This window comes from Aphelocoma coerulescens, chromosome 4 (genome assembly GCF_041296385.1).
Source record: "Aphelocoma coerulescens isolate FSJ_1873_10779 chromosome 4, UR_Acoe_1.0, whole genome shotgun sequence".
Classification (NCBI taxonomy): Eukaryota; Metazoa; Chordata; class Aves; order Passeriformes; family Corvidae; genus Aphelocoma; species Aphelocoma coerulescens.
In genome coordinates, this window is record NC_091017.1 from 40,473,412 (window position 1) to 40,488,908 (window position 15,497).

Sequence of the window (15,497 nt, forward strand, 5' to 3'; positions counted from 1 at the left end):
GTAGCCAATGCCTTCCATTCAAGCTGTAGTAGAGGATATACAGACTGATTCTGCACCTCTATGTTTATGTTCCTCTACTTTATATTCCTTTTCTTTTTTTTTAATTTGTGAGAAAAATTCATATTTTATCAATGGTTTATGACAATAATAGTTATTATGAGCAGAAAAAGATGGTATTAGCTATGAAAAATATGAGTTTACTGTCAGTTGGATAGTTAGGATTCTGTATAAGTCCTTGAACAGAGCAATGGTACAGGATTTTTGATCAGCTCTTTGCAGGATTTTGCAATTTATAACTTGCACGAAAAGATCCTCATTTACAGAATTCTACTAAGGCTACCTGATTACTCTGGGTGGCATATAAGGACCATAAAGCATCTTCCTGTGCATGCCAGCTACAAATAGTTATTAGAACAAGTGATGAGCTGAGTGATTTCAGCACAAGGAAAAAAATGTAACTAGACCAGACCCAACCTGAAAAGTAAATCATTAACACAAGCACTTTTAGGTAGGTGAGCATTTCACTCTGTGAATAGCTGAACTCTGATTCCTAAAATCAACATTGCAGAACAGAGGGTGTCGTGCTAATGACTCTGTTTACTTACATTATAATCACATTTATTCAATACATGATTAATGACTAAGCATACAGTAAATCTATAAAACCCAAGGACACAAGGTACAAAGAGGTGTTCTGCTTCATTGTTACTTTGGAGCCTAATGTACTTGGTATCAGTTTGATTGGATGTCTTCTCTCAAATCTCCAAAACAGAACAAGGTTCAATTATAACAATTTTGTTTACTGTTACATTTAGTCTAGGGAAGCTACTATTTTATCTCAACAGAACTTGAAGACTTGTATCAAAATGTATTGTGGAGATTATGTGAGTATAATTATCTGTTCTCTGAAATCTTTCAAAATTTTCATTCCTCTTGAGTTGTCATCATATATGTTGGGATCCATTTCCTTCCATTGGTAGAAATTAATCTCAGGTAAAGATAATTTATTTGTGATTTGGGTCTAATCCTGGTCTTACTTATGATATATATTAAATATCTGAAATGAAGGTTAAAATATAAAGAATTATCAGTTCCTATCTCATAATTTTAAACCTTTCAAGAAAAAACAAGCCTCCTTGTGAGGTCCTGTAGGTGGGTTTTCTATGCTTGCACTGAGCTGCTACACAAGAAACTAAATTACATACTATCACCCAACTGTATTAAAAATGTGAATTTTTTAGAAAACACCTATTTCTGGCACTATTTGGGGGGGTTATAATTTCACAAGACCATGTGTAGCCACATAAAGTAACAGAATAGCTTTATCATTTATAAACATTTGGTTTTGTTCATAGTGTGAAAAATATTTTAAAGCAAAAAAATGCTACAAGAGCCATAACACCGAAGAGTTATCAGTGATTGTTCCCCATCAAAAAGTTGTACAATATATTAATGACTTCACTAGTGCTCTTTAAGAAAAATACATTTATAGTGATATTTTAAATCTCCATTTTGGAAACTATTGAAGCTACTATTTCATGACAAAATATGAAATTGCTCTCTGTACCTGACACTTATCATTATGTTCTCTAAGGATTTTCTTTTTATTATTAGTAGTAGGAATAATGATTCATTCCCTTCAAAGGCTTTTTGCATGCACATTCTCAACAAACTTACAAATCAATATAAAATTTTCTAAAGGATAAATATTTTTCCCTTATTTTAATAGCAAGAATAATTGACTAATTAGTCCAGTCTTGCCAGTAAAGTATTTCTTCTGATAAGATTATGTTGCATATATTTGCTTTTCTAAAGTAATTGCTATTGAATCAGGATTAGTAATACATTTGGTTTTCTGCAATTTGGGATCTTGCATCCTTTACTAGACAGTTAAGAACTTAAAAGAGATTTTTTTCTTAGTTTCTTTTTTTCCTCTTTTAGTTACAGTGATTCTGTAATCTATTCCTGATAATTTAAGGGAGACAGAAAGAATAACTCTACCTGAAAAAGGTAGTAGATCACTTTCAGCTAGAGAAGTCAAGAAATTCCGTTTCTTTTCTTCTACTGATTTACTGCCACCAGTTGTATTTAAACACTGCATCTAGACACTGTATTTAGACACTGCATCTGCATATAATATGTTTTCTGATATTAATGGTAGTACGTTGTAAGATAACTTACAGAAGAAGTTCTTTTAAGTCATTGCAATTGGCAATTATGATAATTGCAATAATAATGCAGTATTTTGATAGCATTATAAAGGAAATCTAACAGATAAAACAATTGTTAACTCTGGCAGATGCTTACAATAGGTATGTAGGCTTAATATAATGCAACCATCGCACATTAGTCTGGCTAGCAAACCATTTGAGCAGAGGGGCCACTTAAGTTCCTAATTTTGATCCACTGAATTACATCAAAATACTCAAAAATAAGTGGTGTTACTACTATCTCTTTATTCCCTCTTCTTCTAAACATAGCAAGACACACTGCTAAACCCGTTGTCTTTTCGTAATCACAGAAACAAGAGAGCAGAGAAGCAAGTGTAGACAATGGGGAGCATATCAGTCCCAGCAAAGACAGGAAAACCTGATTACTGGCTGTCTCTGAGAAGTACTGGGATAGATTCTTGGGTTAGGTAAATTTTTACTATTTATTCCAATTTCTATATGTTATGGAATGGAAAGGGAGAGAAATTAGGTATTTTTATTAACCGGATCACTGGATCCTAGGAACAGACTTCCCTGCTGAGGCATCCAGACAGAATGGGGACATGTAAGGCAGAGCTGCACGTAAACATTCTCCCCTGGATGCCTGCTGGTATTTCAAGATAAAGTTGGTCATGGAGCAGTGGCAGTTTTCTCTGAAGAAACTCAGCAACAAAATAGCAGAAAAATCACTCTAGCAAATCTCAAGCAAGGAAACAGGGCTTACACAGGACTGAGTGGTGAGACTGTAACATTAATTTCTTCTCTACTCTTCCTAAACACAATTTTAGATTGAGAAAAAGTCTTAAAAGCACACTTTAGGCTTAGAGATATTCTTCAAGGAATTCCAGAACACTGAATATACCATTAATTCAGAAGCATAAGAAAAAAAAAATTGGAAATATTACTTTCAAAATGTGCTTGGTTCTTTAAATGATCTCCTTTATACTTTATGCTTCCCATATAAGTAATTACATACATTATCTGTGAACAATCAGATAGGATAGAGTCCCCCAAGATCAAGAATGAGATGTACAGTTTACAGCAGCAGCCCTGCCAGATTCAGCAATGCAAGGCACCATCATTGTATACACAAAATGGTTCCATACAGTAAGTACCACAAGTAAAACTAACAGAAATTAGACAAGATTACATATGTGACCTCTCTGAAATACATACACTGAGAGAGACTGGAAGCTTTGGAGAAAGAATTTTCTATGTTTAGAAGTATCCCTTCCACTACTATATCATATATTATTGAAATTAAATGTAACATATCCAATAAACTCACAGCAAATCAAAATACTCATGAAAATTTTATTTAATAAAGTTTCACTCAAAAGATATCTTTGCAAAAGTATAGCTAGCTCACAGCATGTGATTAGCTAATAAAGAAAGCATTTTATTTTAGTAGACATTCCCTATGGGAAATATTCAGACTAAGGAGTCTGACTTCAATTGTTTGTTATCAGCAGAATGACTTACTGAACAAATATTATTAGAAGGTTGCTCATACTTTAGAATGCTTTTTCCATCACAAGACTGAATTGCCTGAAGTTTACACATCATCATTTGATAAAGGCAGCCTCACCTTTTACTGATACTTTTGTTGAACTGCTTATGACTTTGGTCAGAAAAAGCTGTTACTTTTTTGCTCTTGCACAGAAGGAAGGTAATTTCCAAGTATCATTTTCCAGAACTAGTATGCATTTTTCATCCGTTTCCAATCTCTTCTGTTGTTTTGATTCATTCCACCAATACCACACAAACCTGTTCTGCCTGCTCAGCTGATTTTGGAATCAGTTCCCTACAGGAGAGTTAAATGAACATGCACAAACACAGAGAGATATGTATAAAGTGCCCACCTGGGCCATCTCTGTGGAGACAGATCTGTGTTTTTGAACATGATGGTATCCTGAGATGAGAAAGAGGAATAAATACCTTAATGTCAGAAATCACTGAATCACCTCTGGAGATTTGCTTGCCTTACCTTTAAGTGCTTTGGCACTGTGAGAAAAAATGCAGAATATTTTTGATTCTCTTCCTTCTAAAATACAGATACCTCCTTCACTAGGATGCTGCAGAGGAAAGACAGTATGAAAACCATTTTTTTATGTTCACATACTGCAGTTTGTCTAAACTAACCCACAGAAGGGCCAAATTGCTCTTGGAAATTACTTTGATGCTTTTTGAAGGCATTTTCTTTGTAATGCAGAAAGCTCTGCCATGCTGAATCCTAAGCGCACAATAAGAGCTCCAGCAAAATGATGAATATGTCACGAGGGATGCTAGAATCCAGACATCAAAATTAAATTGTGCAATTCTGCACATCCTTTCAGTGACTATACCAGACATTTTCCCTGTTTTCTTCAGAAAATTTGGCTCTATTTGTGTGTATTTGTCAATCAACCTGTTCCTATCAGTAACTTTGAACTTTATAATGAATTTCATATTGGCAGAGGAATGCAATCTCTTCTGAGGTTTTGTGAAAACACTGTTCAGTGTGTTCAGTGTGGTTGAGGGAACCAAATTCTATTACCAGTTAAAAAAATACAGCAGTAGAAACTCAACAATCATTTATGCCATTGGCCTAGCATTAGCCAAACAATACATCCATACTTTGGACTCAGTCACAGGACAAACCATATTTTACTTAGCCAGTGGTTGTCTTGGAAAGAACCCAATGGCTTGTGAGTGTAGGTGGAACAAGGAGAGGAAATTAATTGTAAGTAAGTAGAAAAACAGAGACAAAAGAATCAGGAAAAAACCCACTGCATCTGCAGTGTTCGCAGAACAAGTTTTATCACAAAATATTGAACATATATTGTTTTGTATTTCAAAACAATACACCCTCCTAATACCAAAAAATCCACAATCTTGCACTCAAATTGAGTAACTGAATCTGACATTCTTTGGCAAGCAGAACACCTGTGTTTGCACTTTTGAGGATTTTCAAGTGCAGACAACTTGAAGGAAATATTTCATTTTCTGTATCCTGTCCACTGTACCTAATGAGTATATGAATATAGCATATATATCATATATATTGTAATAAAGTATATATCATATATATCATATATATCATATATGGATATGCAAATCTAGGAAGAGACACAAAAAATTCATGAATTTTTACAAGGTTCATCATGAAGGTAGTGGCAACATGCACTGTTATAAGTAATCAGGATATTTGAAGGATATCTGGGTACAAGAAGAGTTACGAGACTATCTGTTTAACCATCATCTTACATAAAAAAAACTTTACTGACTTTGTCAAAGTTATGTACGTTTACACCAACTGAGGCCGTTGCCCTTATTTCTTCTGTGTGCTTTTTAGATTGGCATTTTCCCAAGGCAATATTTAGATATCCCCCTCCACCCCTTTATTTTTTAATGAATTACTGTATTTGGCATGAAGGAGATTAATAATGAGCTGTCTGCACTGATTTTGATCTTTTTCCAGATGCTTAGAAATTCAGCTCTGCAGTTTCAATGTTTGCCAATACCCTTTGGAAAGATATAGCTACATTCAGATACTGATGAAACAGTGAACACCTTACTTACAATGGAATCTGTCCTAGTTTATCATAAATAGAACCCATTTAGGAAAGGAGTATTTTTAATGTGATTGATTTATGACTGATAAACTGGCTTACTGTAGCTTTCATATAGACATTAAAGTTAAGCTCACTTTACAACATAGAACCATTTAGGCTGGAAAAACCTCTAAGATCATCAACTCCAACCACCAACCTAATAGTACCAGATCTACCACTAAACTATGAGCCCAAGTTCCACATCTCTGTGTAAATAATGTGTTTAAACATTTAAATATCCGTAACATAAATAACAACTTTACTATCTGTGCATGTATCAAAGTCTGTCACTTCTAATAGTCAAATTTCCTAGGCTCTTTGTCCATTATACCTTTGCTAATTTCCTTTTTGGAAATGAGTAAATAAATTGCTCATAAAGTTTATAGTGGTTTTGTACTGACAATGTACACAATTCTTTCCACTCAAATAATTACGTTATGTACACTAGTTATCACCAACACAAATTTCAGGGTTTGTGCCTGATCCTAAGAAAAGTTTAGAATTCTTCGAAGAGTGTGTCTGGAATTGGAGAACATCCTACAAATTGACCCAGAGCATAATGCAAGTTTCTTTATCACTCAATCCCACACTACTGAGACTAATGGGTGTTTGATAATGTTTACTTATTTTAAAAACTTTATTGGAGAAATTCCTGTTAATTTCTTTATTTGAAAAAAATTATAGAATTATTAGATTGAATAGAGGGTTGGTAGGCCATCTATCCCAGCCTTTGCTTATTAAGGACAGGAACCAAAAGCTCCATGAAATCAATAAAAATACTTCCATAGACACTATCCGTGACATTAGGATGAAGTTCTTATAATAAGAATGTTAAGCAATCCAAAAATGTCCCTGCTCTTCTCAACTTACAAAAGTATTTCTGTTACTTTATCACAATTTGTTTTACTTGGATGAGTTGGGGAGTATTGTATTTAGAGAAATTATATTCAGTAAACATGCACTCAAACTCAAACTCATACACTCAATCACCAAGACAACCACAATGCAATTTTCACTTCTATAGATTTAACTTTGCCATGAAGAGCAATTTCTGCTCATCCCTGTAGTGAATCATCTCAAGGCATGCAGAAGAAAGTTCATAAGATCATACTGGTAATTTTCCCGTGCTTGCCAGAGCTTAGGGAAGCAGACGATGTTGCATAAGTACAACAGAAATGGCCAACTCAAAACTCGTCATCCTGATGTCAGAGTCCAGTACTCCCTCACTAAGTTCTTTTGGATATTTCACCCATAGAGGCTGTAATGTATAATACCAACTTAAATGATTTTACACAGGCTTTTCTAGCAGAGTAATACAAAATGTACTGAAAATGTAACAAATGTAATACAGATGAGATCTGCATTACTGCCTTTCATGATAGGCTCACTGCTGCAATGTTGGGCATCACAGGGAAGGAATACATGGGTTTAAGTCAGCTCAAGAAGTTTGGTTTTTTTCCAAATTAGTTTGCTAACTTCTTAGTATTTATACTCTGTGTTGGGCTTAGACATGCTTAGATCATGCTGATCTGGCCAAGTCAGGAAGACATTCACACTCTTTTAGTGAAGTCAGGTATAAATATTTATACCACCAGTTCATCCTCTCAAATGTTGATAGCTACACTCAGTCTCCTTTGTGTTGAGCTAAAATAAGCTTTCTTTGCAACAGCTGTGGTCAGCCACATTCTGCATTTTTTCCCTGAACTCCATGGGCCCACTGCTCCTGCTCAGCTCCACTGAGCTGCCTTCTGTTACAGGGGTCAATCACAGCTGACTTCAGTGGAAATGAATGAAGTGAGATAGCAGTACATGTAACTACACTCAGGTGTTCAATCAATCCAAAAAATGCCTTGCTTCAAAATGGGGCAGTAGAAATTCTCTAGCCAAAAATAACAGAAAGGAACAATCTATTCACATGTAGTTGCCTGTTCCCTGATCAAAATTCAATCTGTTGTAATTTTATTCAGTTACCAAATGCCTCTACAGCTCTGCTCCCTTAGCTTGTGCAGTGATCAAGATTGCTGCTATCTAGACACATTTCCTAGGCACGTTTAGGTATGGCAAGCCTGTATGATTTTCAAGGAAACATGATTTTACACCTTGGGCCTTAGGTCCTGGAAGCAGAACCTCAACTTTCCTACTATGATGTTGTTTCAATATATTTCCTCAATTTCTTGAGGTATTTCAAGCACAAGAACATTGTAACCACAGATGCTTCTAAAGCACCACAAGATTGTAACAAATCTTTGCAAAACAAAATGCCTGCCCCAATGTTCAAATTCATGTCTCAGTACAGGAGATCATTGTAAATCTTGCTCAACAACTGAAAACTATACTACCTTTTCTTCTCCCCAGACAACTACACCAAAGAGCATTAGAATGGTCATTTGATCAGAAATATAAACCTCTTGAATTTCTGCATTACTTTAGAAGCAAGGTTTTCCTTCTCACCTGCTGTGTAGCATCTTGTCACCACAGGACAGAAGTGCTGTTGTCCAAAATGCAGGTTCACTACCTGGTGTGCAAACACCAATTCACACACCAAGGTGAAGTATTTCTATTTTTTAATTCTAGTCTGCACAAGGTAATGAGCTATGTGGTAATCCACAAAAGACCAGCTGCCTGATCTTTAGAACTTTACAGTGTTAATACATTTCAACAAACTAAGACACTAGTTACAAATTACATAACTTTTTTGTTAATTAGTAGTCAAACCCCTACTTGCTAGCTATCACTCTTGCTTCTCATGGTAATTAGTCCACGAGTACAGTTCTTACCTCCATTTGAGTCTGGGGCCTGTGTTGGGTAGGTAATCAATGAGTTGGTGGTCGTGAACTCCCACGAATTGGCTTTCCTCCAGGTACTGCTCAATTCTGCTGACTTCACTCCTGGTGTCTCTTGTCCTGATACCCCATTCATCTTGGGATTATCTTCCCTTTTCCTTAAAACAAAAAGATTACCCAAGCATGCAAGATTAACAATGCATTTTGAGAGCTGTCCAGCTCTAGCTACTGATTAACAACTCAAAAAATAAATTTGCTAGTTTGGTTTAAGTCTTGATGTGCTCAGATCTTGAGGGGCTTGATACCAGTGCCACCTGCCATCACAGCACTAGGGACTATCATCAGTGATAGCTCTGTGGATTGTTTGCACAGCACTTACTTCAGAAGGGCACAGACAGCAGTATTCATCCTAGAATCAATCCCTGTCCCCACTGAACTGTCTACAGTAAATTTCCTTGGGTTTGCCTTCCATGGCAAATATTGCATAGCACTCTCAAAAAAAAAAAAAAAAAAGCTACAATTCACAGCAAGTGGTAGGCAATTGCTATGCAATCACATTGAATTCAGACCCCAAATTACCAGAGTTCTGCTCTAAATATTTGGCCCAGGCCTGCCAGAGGCCATATTTCCAAAATTCAGTGAAAACAAGTGGAATAACTTTAACAAATAATAAACACCTTAACATTTTGAAATTAAGTGTATAAAGAAAGGATGCTTCTGCAGGCCAGTCAAAGACAGACACTGAAAGAGATTGAAGAAAAAACTCACAGAGTTTGTGATGGGATAAATCTTCCTAAAGGCAGCCTGTGTAAACACTGTGTAAAGTAGCAAAGTGCTTTCTTCAAGGTACACAATATTGAAAAAACTCTGTGAGCTATGCCAGCAGTAAGACACCACTAATTAGGCAAAAATTCCTTCTGGGGACCCTGATAGCATGTATGCTGTAAATCCTAGGTCTCAGTTCAGAGAACTGGTACATTGGCAGAATGCTGAATTTTTGGAGAAACCCCTCTGAAAATCCAAACACAAGGTACACTGAAAATCCTTTTAAAAAATGCCTTCTGTGAGATGGAAAACTAAGCCACCTACAATGTGTACGCTAGAAGAAAATTGTAATCAAATTTATTTTATTCACTTTTATTCAAAAATAAGTTATATTGTACTGTATCTTCTAAAAATTTTTACCTGAACCTTCATATTTAATCTGGCTCTACTTAAAAGCATCATGTTTTAGATTCTGGATAAGAGATAGGCATTCACTGGATAAGGTTTAATCTACTGATGGTAAGCCTCAAATAATTAGAGAGCGAATACTTTATCAAAGGGGTGTTCAGCAGCTCTGCTGAACCCAGGGAGAATACAGCACACTCAAAAATCCATTAGTTCACCTGAAAGATACATTACAAATGCTGTGTTGCCTTTTTTTTTGGTAAAAAACTTACAAGTCTGCAAATCTGTATATTCAAAACTGTCTTTTCTATGACCAGTTCCTCCATTATATTTTTGCAATTATGCATTTATGCAAAGTCCTTTTCTTATTTGACTGTTTCATGAATAAAGATATATATTCAGAAATTATTAATACTTACCTCCATTCAGACTGAGAGGTGATACATGCTTTGAAAACCACTTTTGCTAATGTTTCACTCCAAGGACTATGCAGGAATCCATTCTTAAAGCATTTGCTGAGTTAATGACTTATGTCTGATTTTAGTGCAAGTATCATAAACACTGAAAAGATCAGTGATTTAGCTGTTAATTTTTTGACACCACAAACCTGGATGTGTGAAAGGAAACACTTTGAGATAACCAATCTTTACAGGAACTGAGCCTGTACAAAGCTGATGCAGAGATGAAGAGTCATCACCTGTATTTATAATTAGATTCAAATAAGTGCACACTTCCTACATTTTCTCTTCTCCTCACCGCCACCCTTCTGACCAGTGAGGGCTGTTATGAACTCAATTTCTGAAGCTAATATCTGTGGATCCCTATCCTACATTTATATTAAGTGCCAAGCAAGGCCCAGGGTACACAGACAATTCTCACACTGACAAAGGAAGATGGGATAGAGCATATCATAAGGATAAGTATGCAATTTATTTCAGATACGGGAACATATATCAATCCAAAAAAATTGGCTTAAGTGTCACTGTGTCCTCTGTGGCCAACATTTATCTCCCTATTTCCAAATCATTTTTTCTCTCAGCATTTTCCCAATTGGTTTATGAGTAAAAACATACTTCATGTTCAGTTGTAAAAGTTGGACCTTGTATTTAAATGATGAACAAACTGCAGAAGGACATCTGTCTATTGATAAGTATTTTTGTGTACAGGCATGCTGCCCTATTAGTACTTTTTAAAGTAACTCCTCCAAAAATCTGAAATATCTGGCTATGCGCTTTTTCTCACTTAGCCACAGACAATTCGTTACTTTTGCTTGGTGGGTCTAAAGTAGTGATCAAATGTATCAAGAAATGGTGTTTTCCTTCTCATCTAAAATACACAATTCTTGTTTGGTGTTTTTTAATTCCTCTACTTAGATTTCAAGCCAGACAAGTGTGATTAGTGGCTATGCACAAAACTTAAGTGGATGTCATTACTACTGAAGGCACAATGTACAAAAGACTTTCAAGTGTATGTAGAGCAAGCAAGCAAACAAACACATTAATTAGTGTAATCCATGTAAGTCCTGATTCTAGGAAGTATTTGTAAAAATATCCCATTCATATTTATAAAATATATCCCAGTTTTCTTTGAAATGTAAATATAAAGTTAAGTGTCATTTTAATCAGATGTTCTGGCTGAGTCCAGGAATCATCATAAAAGAGAACCTTCACAGTTGGTACATCAGGTAAAGCAGATAAAATTCTCAAATGAACTAAAGAGGTTAACCAGGAGACGGAGCTAAGTGTCTGTCAACCTCAGTTGTTTTCTTCTGTTTGTATTGGTCTGTGATTCTATTAAAATTAATTCTGTTTCTTATTCACAGATTTCTTACTAAGAAAAAATACATGAAATAAAGTATCACTGAGAGTGAGCTGACAGTAATTTAATCAGTTACAAAGCAACCAGAAAATGGTGCTGCCTTCTACATAGCATATATCAAAACTATCTCACACTTAGCAGTAACATCATCGCTTTAATAAATCACTAGGTTGGTACCCAACCTACAGATCTCACTCATCATTTTCTCACTAGTCCTTTCAAATTAAAAATACCATGAGGAATAAATACTGAAGACTGTCAGGGATTCCATAGATTAACTTTGAAATATAAAATAATATTTTTTAAAAAGTTTAGCAAAGGGATAGACATGAAAATTAAAATGTACATTTTACTGTAAACCCTCATCATTTGTTTTCCCATTCAGGCCTAACTCATGCTAGGGGCAACTTCCTCTAACATTCCAGGGTTAACTGCAAGTTTAAGTTCTGTTTCATAATTAAAAACTTTACATCCTGCTCCCCATGAAGCAAAGAAAATTGAAAGTTATGATTGTTGGTTTTCAACAGAACTACATATACCATGTAAAAATATTAAACGTATCATTTAAAGTCTGCTTTTTCCTTTTGTAGACACAAGGAACGATTCTTCCCGCTCCAAATTTTAACCCTATAATGGATGCCCAGTTGCTAGGAGGAGCCCTACAGGGAATTAGTGAGTATCTTGACCAATTTTAACCCCAATTTCCTCTTTCTCAGAAAGCCCCCATAAAACAACAAGCATTAAGCAAAATAAAAACTCATAAAATTAAGTGTCACCACCTGTCTGCAGATTCTTCAAAGAATCACAGTAAGTCACACTGATGATGTCCAAATAAAACATTTGCATTTACAGGAACTATGAATTGATCAAGATTAATCTAAAATCCATACCAACACTTACAGTAATGAACACTTCATTGAGAAAACAAGAAAAAGAAAACAGAATTCTGTGTTACATCACTAGAGTGAGGGCCAAGAAATGAAAATATTTTAGTTGTAACTTCAACAAATAACTGCTACCAAGGTCTGCTAAGTCTCTTAATCAGTCATAAGTAATAAAAATAAATGGAGTAGAAAGTTTAAAGAATTCATTATCTTTGCAATTTTTGCTTTCAGTGTTTGTTCCAAAAACCTTTTGTTCACAAAAGCATTTTTCTCTGTTCAGATTTTTGTATTTTCCTGTTTAACCTTGTTGGTATTGCTGAGGGTCAAAATACTGATCGATTTTTTTACTATCTTAAATGTTTTCCTCACTTTAAAACAGTTTTCTGTATCAGAGCTTTCATACCCCTTGGGTTTTTCACAAGATTGTACAGCTCCAAATCACTCATTCTGGTTTCAGTTTCTTTAATGAAAATGTGAGGACTCAGACTTAATGTCGAATGAACCACAATAAGCATTATTCATCAAGGGGGATCTGAAGTATCTTTATGATTAAATTGGCTACAGATGAAAAGCTTTAAACATCTTCCTGCACTTCAAACAGTACTTTTAAGGTAATGTTGCTAACATGAAAATATAGAGATTATATTCTTCATTTAATACTCTAAGTACAAGCAAATTAACCTTAATTTTAATTTTCCTATCAAAGTACATGGAACAAAGTTGTGATTTAAAGGACAATTGACAAAATAAACAGTTCAGCTTCAGAGGAGGTAAAGTCACCATATCCTTTACAGGCACTGACCCTCTGACTCTCAGTCCTGCACATGGCATTAATTCTTATGAGCATGTTCAGTCACATATGTTGTCCCACTGATACCAGTAGTACTACACAAGTGAATAAAGATTTATGTTTATGTTTTATAATATCTCCTAGATCTGGATCCTTCTCAGTTTTTACTATAGAAACGGTGTAAGCTGTAAAGATTCCTAGTTATAATTATTTTCTGAAAAGTAGAAAGAAACCATTACGTACACTATCCCAACCCTTAGGATGCAAAAGCAATTTTAAAATTATAAAATAATTTTCTGAATGTGCTAATAATATTATTTTTCATAAACAATAGTACTGATTCATTATAGGAGTTTACTAGTATGCTCTAGCTATCAAGCACACCACCATAGGTAACCTTCAATAAAATGCCCTTGGAAATGGGGAAAGACACTATTTTTTAAAACTTCATAACTTACTTTATACAGTTCCTCTGAAATTATAACTTTGAGTTTTTCAACAAATGGTCTAACAGCAATTTTTCATCCCCATAAAAGAGATCCCTAATTCTCAAATGACAATTTAATCAATATTAACAGAACACACAAGTATGACTTCAGGCTCTGCCACAAATCCTGCTACTGGGCCTAGTTCTGACTGTATGAAAGCCCATATCTCTTTTATTGATGCTTTCAAATCCATTGAGCTTCTGAGAGTTGATGATGCAACTGATAATAACAGACTGCTTCACTTTTTGATGGTATTACACCAGCAAGTGCAAGAAACACAAGCACAGTAAATATAACTGATGTTGGTAAATACTAGTGGGATATTAGTCTCCTGATCAATTTTTTCAAGAAATTAGTATAATGCTTTTAAACAAAACACGAACTATCACAAATATAAGTAAATAACACCAGGTTGTTAATTGAGAGTCTGTGTTGTTTCCTTTTCAGGTTGTGAAAAAGATGTGTTGATTGATATCCTAACTCAGCGTTGCAACTCACAGCGGCTCATGATTGCTGAGGCATACAGAGACATGTACAGCAGGGTACGACAGAAGCACTTTGTACTTTCATTCTTTCTTTCTCTCCTGCCTCCTGTGCAGCTGTCAGCCCTTCTCTCAGGTCAGTCACTGGAACCACAAGCCTGTCAGACAGCTGGCTGGCACAACACGTTGACACACAACTTTGCTCGTTGGCTATTGATACCTCTGACGGTATCAGATTGTCATTTCTACAGAAGTATGTCTGCCACACACAGAGTTAGAAAAGGACAGGGAAAGTTCCTTCTTCTACATTCTACTCTATTGACCAACCTAAAATTTCTGAACAGACTTATTTCTTCTTTTATGTGCTTTTGGGAGGTTATGAAATACACTTTTCAAGTTTTGAATAAATAATAAAATAGTATTGTAACCAAAGAAAAACACCATACAGAGAGTTACAGGCTTTTTATCTTACTTACATAATGATTAATTTTCACATCCCAAGCACTGACATTCTCACACCTTGTTCCATATAATTCCATCTATACACTAAGGGCAATACTCATCTGAGCTGCTTAATGTTAAAGTTATGAATCTTTGAAAGGTGTTTAAAAAATTTTGACATAAAAAGTTACTTTTTTAAAAAATGTATTTTATCTATATTTACTGTATATAACAATGTAAATTTTGTTATACAGGTTCTTAAACATACACAGAGATAGATATCCTCCCTAGAACTGGAGGAAAAAGAGCTGGGTTTGAACTGTGTAGTGGGTTGATCCTGCGTTGCTACTCATCTCCAGGAGATCAATGACTTTATTTGGACTGTTAGAAAAAAATCAAACACACAATAATTGTGATATTTTAGATGTAGCCTTGAATGGACAAGCATGTTTTATAGAGACCATAAAAGAACAATAACTGAATCACAGCTATCCACCTTCCAAAGACTGTGACAATGATTGAAATCAGTGCACCTAAATTATTAGAATTGGTTTTTTCTGTTATGAGGTATTTATTATTTAGGTTACCATCACACATGCAAACCATACAAGTTCAGTGTTTATCCATGCAATATTCCTCACTGAGTTTTAATCCTACTTATGGAAGACTAAAGTATGTCAAGCCACCCAAAGGTACCTGTGATGTGAAGCACCCAAGCCCATTCTTTCCAAGTGTTCATTTATCTCCTTCATCACTGGACAGTCCTTCTCTGCTCCATCCATAGCAGCTGGCTAGTTTGTTTTAATCTTTTCTCTAGAGTGTATGAACTGTATCACTT

At 35.2% G+C, this 15,497-nt stretch overlaps 1 protein-coding gene across 2 annotated transcripts in view; it reads left to right on the forward strand.

The window, feature by feature from the left end:
- Positions 1-689: 689 nt before the first annotated feature.
- The window catches only part of ANXA10 (annexin A10), a 28,613-nt gene continuing 13,805 nt past the window's right edge, over positions 690-15,497 (forward strand). Inside the window, exons 1-3 of one of the 2 annotated variants that reach the window (XM_069012146.1) lie at positions 690-884; positions 12,165-12,246; positions 14,184-14,278. In XM_069012146.1, the coding sequence (XP_068868247.1) occupies positions 867-884; positions 12,165-12,246; positions 14,184-14,278 (195 nt within the window). In that variant the 5' untranslated portion in view covers positions 690-866. The remainder of the gene's footprint in view (positions 885-12,164; positions 12,247-14,183; positions 14,279-15,497) is intronic. The other variant, XM_069012147.1, reaches the window with a different exon arrangement.